At 52.8% G+C, this 7876-nt stretch overlaps 4 protein-coding genes across 4 annotated transcripts; 1 reads left to right on the forward strand and 3 right to left on the reverse strand.

Moving 5' to 3' along the window:
- Positions 1–10: 10 nt before the first annotated feature.
- PHACADRAFT_252612 (uncharacterized protein) lies at positions 11–1220 on the reverse strand (the record flags this gene model as incomplete). Its single annotated transcript, XM_007393612.1, has 8 exons — positions 11–299; positions 348–431; positions 486–609; positions 671–763; positions 817–888; positions 940–966; positions 1032–1051; positions 1124–1220. The coding sequence occupies 8 exons, from the start codon at positions 1218–1220 to the stop codon at positions 223–225; spliced, it is 594 nt and encodes a 197-aa protein (XP_007393674.1). The 3' UTR covers positions 11–222.
- Positions 1221–1414: 194 nt separating this feature from the next.
- PHACADRAFT_89672 (uncharacterized protein) lies at positions 1415–1712 on the forward strand (the record flags this gene model as incomplete). The annotated part of the gene is made up of 2 exons (XM_007393613.1): positions 1415–1502; positions 1567–1712. The coding sequence occupies 2 exons, from the start codon at positions 1415–1417 to the stop codon at positions 1710–1712; spliced, it is 234 nt and encodes a 77-aa protein (XP_007393675.1).
- Positions 1713–2152: 440 nt separating this feature from the next.
- On the reverse strand, positions 2153–4966 carry PHACADRAFT_252616 (uncharacterized protein). Its single transcript, XM_007393614.1, has 3 exons — positions 4649–4966; positions 4197–4543; positions 2153–4143 (listed from the first exon to the last, which is right to left on the reverse strand). The coding sequence occupies exons 1-3, from the start codon at positions 4901–4903 to the stop codon at positions 3228–3230; spliced, it is 1518 nt and encodes a 505-aa protein (XP_007393676.1). The 5' UTR covers positions 4904–4966; the 3' UTR covers positions 2153–3227.
- Positions 4967–5534: 568 nt separating this feature from the next.
- On the reverse strand, positions 5535–6850 carry PHACADRAFT_252619 (uncharacterized protein). The gene is made up of 4 exons (XM_007393615.1): positions 6442–6850; positions 6203–6386; positions 6086–6153; positions 5535–6028 (listed from the first exon to the last, which is right to left on the reverse strand). The coding sequence occupies exons 1-4, from the start codon at positions 6732–6734 to the stop codon at positions 5800–5802; spliced, it is 774 nt and encodes a 257-aa protein (XP_007393677.1). The 5' UTR covers positions 6735–6850; the 3' UTR covers positions 5535–5799.
- Positions 6851–7876: the final 1026 nt, after the last annotated feature.

The raw sequence follows: 7876 nt of genomic DNA on the forward strand, positions 1-7876 counted from the left end.
CATTCTAGGGGACGTTTCCATGTCCATAATCATCTGCCACTATTTATACACATGGACACTTGTTATACACATGGCTGGGCCATTCGTGGTTGTCAGTGATCTTCACACGAAACGACAATGCAACGAGTTATAACGCCGAAAACAGGATAAGATGAAATGATAAAACGGCAGTAGTATGCCCCCAAAAAAGATGAAAAAAGGTCCAGGGATATACGAGGCCGGCTATGCACTCGTGGATATCTCAATGATCTCTTCCTCATTCGTCTCGACCCCTTTGCCTTTGTCACGATTTAAGAATCCTATGGCAGCATGAGCAGAATGCGGTAGCTGGAAGCTGCAGTACTTACCCTTGAACTTCTGGTTATGCTTCTTCTCGCGCTCCTTGTCGGCAGCACGAAGTCGTGCGAGCTCGGCCTCAATAGCAGGTTTGTCTGCGTATAACACTCGTCAGCATAGCAAGCCGTCCTCAAAAGTATGGTACTTACCCGACGTGTCGGTCTTGAGCAGCTCGTCGAGGATCTTCTCCGCCTTCTCAAAGTAACCCTGTTCGCCAAGAGCTCTGCCCTTCCTGAATAGTGCTTTAGTGTTCTTCTCGTTCTTCCTCAATGCCTAGAATGGTCAACGAAGATGAGTCAGACGGATACACCTCAGCCACTAGAGTCAGCCTTGCCTTGTCAGCGGTCTCGACAGCACGCTTCCAGCTGCCTTTCTTGATATGACACGCAGACATGTTTGAGTAAATCTTTTCGAGCATCTCATCTGCCTACTCGGGCGATTAGCACCGGTCAGTCGTGTGCAGCTCAATGTCGGACACACCTCAGTCTTTGGCTTCGCCTCGTCAGAGGACTGGTCCATGGACCCCATTGGCATGGCAGACGCAGCATTCCTATTGATCACTCGTTAATCTGCAACACTTGATACCCACGCCGGTGCTCACTTGTTGATCCCTTCCAGGTACATCAAAGCCTGCAAGGATGGGTTGCCCCAGATGAGACCGATCGTCCTGGTGTGACCCTACAGCAGACGATTACCTCATGATAAGCCCTAAGTGCTGAATGGCAACGTCAGTCCGGCTGTTCGTGGAGGGTGTCACAGCGACTGCAAATGGGATGGCGTGCCATACCGTTCACGACTTCGCCGGCCTTGAAAGCCTGGTCGCCCACATCTTTCTTCTGCTTTGCTATAGAGAGCTTCTGCGCAGTGTCTTCGTCTGTCGACATATCGTATGTCCCTGCGACTAGTGATAGTATAAGTCCAAGATCAAGTGCACGGTTCAAGCCTCCAAGTGCCCGGGCGCCAAATACGGGCGCCAAATACACGACGCCGAGGCGGCAGGAGCCGACGTTCTCTAACCTCTACTTTGTCTCTACTACACACGAAGTTGCATACGCACAGACCCGGTCTCGCAACGGCCATGTGGTCTTCAATCGTTGGCTTTTCTCTCTTTGGCCTTGCGGCGCGCATGGGCCAGCTCGGCATCCAAAAGCGCAACCTCTTCGATAGTGAGCTGCAGTTGTCCTGACGGGTGCGGGGCGTAGGCTGACTGGACGGGCTGCTCGGTCACAGACATAGGTGGACACGCTCTCGCGATGGGTGTCTTCGGATACGCGGGCTACTGGGCGCACCGGTGGGATGTCCGCGCGGGTGAGATACTCAAAGAGAAGCGTGCACAGATTGCAGCGCGGAGAGGCGTTACAGTTGAGGAGTTATAATGGGTGTGAAGCTTTCCAGCCAAATATTTGATAGTATACGTCGTGAGTCTCTAGTCACACTTGTGCGCGATTAATCTAACATTGCTACAGAGGGCTACTCTTGAGATGCTTTAATGGGATGCTTGCTGTCATACGAAAGCTCTTCCAAGAGCAGCAGAAGCAAGCCTTTGTATACTCTATAATGCCTGAAGCAGAAGAGCAAGAACGTCATAGTATTATGTTCCTGGGCGACGAATGTTGTTGGACGGAAGCAACACATCATTCCAAGGTCGGTGATTAGGTGCATTGCATTGGCGGTTTATGTTGCTCGTCCAGGGATGTTGAACATCTGCTATCGTGCTTCCGGATTCGCCAACGTTTGACGATGCGCTTTTCTCCAGCTTGTCGCGCATACGCTGCCATCATCTTTACGAGTAGCACTCGGCTTCGCAATTACGGGATAAAATACAACATGCATTCATCCCGGGGACCAATAACGACAGTGATGTTACACCGGGTCTACCGAGATGTAAGCCTATAGCACAACACAGCCAAACAAAGTACTAACGAGTGTGGGGAATATTGACAAAAAAGCAGTTCAACAAAAGTACAACAGTGTAGATAGCAGAAAGAGAAGAGGTGCAAGGAGCGATGGCGTTGCCAGCTCGTTCGCGCAGCGGAAATCGAAGATTTTGAGAACGAATACAGCTCCATTTTGGGGTGAAGAGGAAGACAGAAAAGCGGGGAGCTGCAAAAAGAGGTGGTACATTAGAAAGTGAAAGAGATACTGAGCAGTGGGATGCCGAATCCGGGGGGTAGGAGACGAGGGGTGTACACACGAAGAGTACATCGAGCTTGTTACAAGGTTACAACGGTCGGTGCCGTGAGAATAGCGAGGAGCACTGCGCTGCGGAGATTGAGCAGCAAGGTGAAAATATATAAGCAGGAATTGGACAGTGAGATGAGATCAGAGACGGAACGAGCATACAGCAAAAATTGAGTGGCGAAGGAGAGACTTGAGAGTTATCTGTACGCGAAATGAACCAAGGGCGTGCAAGACGAGAGGTAGTGCCTCGCATAAGGCGGGCGAATCCAGGGTGCCTTGAGATATAACCGAACCGCGAAAGAGTGTGGACGACAAGACTCGTATAGTCCCTGTCGGAGTTTAACGGAGCATTGAAGAGAAGCAAGTGTTGAAGGGAGCGGGGCGCTGAGGCCTATCTGTGATATCTTAACCAAAGCAGAAAGCGATTTAAGGCGACAGCTGAGGCGGGCCGACGGTCACCTGAGCCCCAAGTAATTGATCGGCGTCGAAGAGATGTGAGAACGAGCGTGGACAAAGGAAAATGAAGCAGACGAGATGTATCAGCGACCTGTCGAATGTGGTAATGGCGAAGCTTGAGTGTAATTGAAGAAGGGTCCGTGGGTGTGAGAAGTTGTCGAAGCACTGAAATAAACGGATGTTACCAAGCTGAGGATGTGGCGGTCACGCGGTGTCCAACGGCGAAGTGAACGCCAGGCCAACGGAGTAGCGTGCTAGTGCAGTTGGAACGCGCTATCCAGTCCCGCGCCAGAGCCACCACCAGTCTCTTCGTGTTGGGACACGAGGCTACCGAAAGAAATCTTCCTTGCAAGCGAAGCGCGGGGAAGAGGCACGGCTTGGCGGCTGCGGCGGGAGGCCTTGTGGCTGGTCGGCGTAACCGGGGGAATAGAAGTCAGGTTGTAGGGACTGGCCGGAACGGCGTCATAGACAGCGGAAGACGCAGGGCGTCTCAGGACGGTGTTGGTACTGGGGCGCGAACGGTTGACAACCGGTGACTGCGGCGTGCGCTGAGGGTTGGGCAGCTCGGGGCCAAGAATGCTGGGGTTGCGCTCCAAATTAACTCTGGGCCTGGAAGCGCGGCTCTGAGTCTGGGCGTCACTCTGCCCAGCTGGTATGGTCTTTGTGGATGCCTTAGATGGTGTCCTGGGAGCAATCCGAGCGCGTTTGTTAGATGACGTGGGAGTAGGTGACGCCAAGGGGGACGCGAGCGTCGGCGAAGCAGCCTTGTGCCGAGCTCTCTTTGCGTGCTGGTTCCGTAACTTCTCCTCTTCGTCAGAAGAGGTGGCATCCGAATTCTTTGCATTAAAGTCGATGCTCATAGCGACGGACTCCAGGCTGTTGCGAGAGCTGCCAAACGAAGGAGCTCGCTTGACACTGTGTCCTGTAGATATTTCGGAGCGCCGCACGCGGCGGGTTGCAACCACGAGATGCTCATTTGACTCGATAGACGAAATCGAATCGCGGAAAGCAGAAGGCCTGATTTCAGAGATACTAGAGCTGAGCGTCATGGAGCTGGGTGCGGATGGCATGAGGGAGAGAGGGCCACGGGTAGGAGACGAAGGATGAGCGTAATGGCTGTAGGTGGGGCTAGTGAGAATACGTTCCGTCTTTTGCAGACGGCGCGAGAGACTGTCGTTGATCGTGAGTAATGTCTCAAAGCGCAAGATCAGGGTTAAACGGACCGACTGATGTTCGAATTATCCTTGAGATCGGCCTTAGCTTGTTGCATGAAATCCATACTTGACTGCCTATACAAAGGCCTCTTAAGACCTATGTTGGTCGTCTGCTGCAGCGGTGCGCCGTCAGTGCTATCTTCCTCTGCAATGGTATCGCTCCCGGACCCATCGCGAGACTCTTTGGCACGGACACGAGCCAGTTCGACGATCTTAGCGCGCGTTGCCCGCATGGAGTGTTGCCAGTTGTTACCCTTTGCATCAGCCACGCCTCGCGCGATTTTGTCGAGCAAGTTGGATGGTGGAACAGGGCCGTTGAAAGGGGTCAGCAGGTGAGAAGGCAATGCGTCGAGAGTCTATGAGCACGAAATGGCAGGCCGAAGCGCGGTGGAGCGGAAAAAACGCGGCGTGACACGGTCAGCACCCCTGTGAAGTTCGCGACACGTCGCAACACGACGCACCCTTTGCAAGAGACGAATGTGGTCCGGTTTCCACTCTGGCTCAATTTCGCTCGTAGCGTCGAAATTGGAGCTGTTCCAACTGTCGGTGCTGTATCTGTTCGTGTTCGTCGAAAACAGAGGCAGTGGCTCGGCGCGTTTGGTGGGAGTGTGCGGCATGGATCCGGAGCCGGAGATGAGGGCATTCATCTCGCGAGGGCGTGGAGGAAGAGAGAGCGCAGAGAGCGGCGCAGCGGCGGCGGACGGCCGACCGTGCATAACTGTCCTAGAGGTTAGCGAGCGACAAGTTGAACAGGCGAGTTTAGCGTAGAGGACAACAATGGGTGAGGACAAGTCGGGGCAACGGCGTCTACCACACAAACATCACATCAGTCCCCGAACACGTGCGCTTTAGGGCAGACGCCTCCGCGTGCCAATCAATCGGAGTCTCAATCCCCGAGCCGTGACCGCGTCAAGACGCGTGCACTCCCACAGGCGTCACCTCCGGCATCCACCACACATGCAGACTGGAGATGGCGGTTGGGAGGAGTCCGGGGGGAAAGCCCCCAGGTCTCGAGTTGAGTGCCTCGCCAGCGACGCATGCATCATATCCTAAGTTCTCTATGTGGTGGATGGACCTGCGTAGGACAGCAGGAGCTGTAAGACACTCGTGGAAACGCTTACTTTGTCCACTACGAAGACGCCCCTCACTCTCGCTGCATGAGGCACACTAAGGCACAGTACAACGACAAGCGAGATACCGCGCGTTACTCGGGGTCATACGATCATAAGCCACGGTGGCAATATTGCCAACGTTCAAGACAGTTCAGCAAGCCGAGCTGCAAGCCGTAGGCCATAAAGGCAATGGAGAGATGAAAGACGAGAGCAAGTTGCCCGAGGAGGAGCTGTTTATTGAAATAGAGACGGGCTTGACAGGCCACCCAAAAATGGACGGAACGGGAACGCATCCCGAGGGGCGCTCCGATGGGAATGCGTGTTGTATTATCTACAGTACAGATGCTTGCAAGTTGAGGCGAAAAGAACAGCAAAGATTCACTTGGTGACCGTTGAGAAGGCAAAACATTGTAGTGGTGTATTGTCACCAGGAGGTTAGATAGGGTGTAAAATCCAAAGTCCTACAATTTACTATCCGATGAATGCAGCAAATGCCCTCCTCAGCGAGCATCGGCGAGGGAGGGCGTTACGAGGGATGCGGGAGCTTTGAGCTTCATGAACATCTTGGCTGTGACGACAGTATGGATGATAACGAAGACGATATACATCACAGCTGCCAAAGCGATATACTGGTCGTAGTCGCTCTTGGTGCCACGGGCCGCCCCGTCCAGCTCAATCAGGGATAGAGCTCCGGCAGTGACGCGATAGATGACGGAGGTGATGATGGCGCTACGCCGTACTACAATCAGACTAATATGTTTCGATGAGGAAGACTCTCGCACATACCTTCCAGTCATGCCGAAAGGCGTGGAGAGGACGATGGCAGCACCAGGCGCTGAAAGCGCAACGGCCCGCTGTCAAGATGTTGGTCCGACGGTGGAAAGACATGCCAAGAGCACTCACTTGCACCCAACTTATAGTTAGCCCATATGAGGCGCTGATTTCTTCTATCTTATCAGCGAAGAGAACGCTGAGGTAGAGGCCGGACAAGGCATTTGCCATTGTTGTGACCATCAGCGTCTGCAAGACGAGATGCTGTGGGGCTTGGGCTTTCACCGCGTCGATGTTGAGGTAGACAGTGAGGGATCTATTAAACATCTGTCAGAGACACAGGCAGTCCGCTTTCAGGGTAAACAACTCACAGAATGAGGGCCAGCGAAGCCATCATGTTCATGTGGCATCTGTTTTTGTAGATGCCAAAGAAAGACATAAACTGCTTGGGGTCAAGCCCTTGACTTCCGTCGCGTGGCGGATTGGCCTTGTAGAGGGCAAATATCTTCGTTAGGTGGGGGAGGTACGTGCGTGCCATAACTCCCAGGAAGACAATATTGAAACCTATCTGGAAGAGGACGAGAGCTCCGGATTTACTGAGTGCATAGAGAGCGCCGCATAAGGAGATGTACACCAGCGATAGCACCTCAAGCAGGTAGGACATTCTGGTCGTGTGCGTCGTCGTCCGGTTGGTAGATGGTCCTGGCTCGACACTTGGCGCTGAACGAGTCAACGAGTGTATATATACTACCGATTGCTAGGTATTAATCAGACACTATCTGGCACAGCATCAGGATTGGACTGTGACTCGTAAAAGTCAGGACGGCAGAACATGTACAAAACTCACCCGGTCGAGCACAGCGGGAGTAAAGCTTGACAGAGGGTTCCGACCCACTACTAATACTGATTTTGTGCAGCCTGGAGTCTTGCAAGCTTTCCGATCACCTACCTGCCTTACTGGGCACTCGTGCACAGGATGGCAAAGAGCAGTACAAAGAACAGCATAGCCCCTAGGATACTTGTAGTGGAATGCGCTGAAATGACCGCTGGCTCTCATACCACATAAGGGTCATTTGGTATGTAGCTGACACGGTTCCTAGGATCGCGAAGCCAAAGGCATACCAAAAGGACGAAAAACGAGGATGATGTCTTACAGCAATGTGGAAGTGAGTCCTGTGATAGTTGGCAGATATGGCACTTCGGCGCTGTTTGGAAGCGCGTAAAATCCAGTTATCTCTGGTAGGGTCACAAGGACCCTTTCCCGGCTGCGCAAGCAAGATACTGACGCTGAGGTCACTTCTGCCTGTATAACGATCCTCCGAGTCCTTCTTCGGAGGCTGATGTCCATCAAAACTGGCATGGTGCACGGTACTAGGGAACCTTGTACAGCCTCCGGGCTATCACATGAATCCACCGTTATAAATTGCTTTCCTACATCGTCGAGAGTGCAACAGCACTTACACACCCATCTGAGCAACAAGATGTACCACTCGGTGAGTTCGCTACTTGAATTTAGCCACTCGGCTTCCAATCTGACTACTCATCGTTCGCTCGCAGCATGACAGTAACTTCTCAATTATCGTCCCTCAAAGAGTATACTGTGTCAATGGTTTCCAAGAGAAACACTCTGTGAATATGATCCCCAATCTAGACGACGCCTCAGGAGACATATCAGCCATCTTTCCAGGATATACCGAAGCCCACATGCTCCGGGACCGGCTGCATAACACTATGCTGGTCACCGCCTTAATGATCAGGCAAGTGTAGTCATGTTTCGAGTGGCATTCTGGACGAACTGATGCAACA

Source organism: Phanerochaete carnosa, assembly GCF_000300595.1.
Source record: "Phanerochaete carnosa HHB-10118-sp unplaced genomic scaffold PHACAscaffold_3, whole genome shotgun sequence".
Lineage (NCBI taxonomy): Eukaryota > Fungi > Basidiomycota > Agaricomycetes > Polyporales > Phanerochaetaceae > Phanerochaete > Phanerochaete carnosa.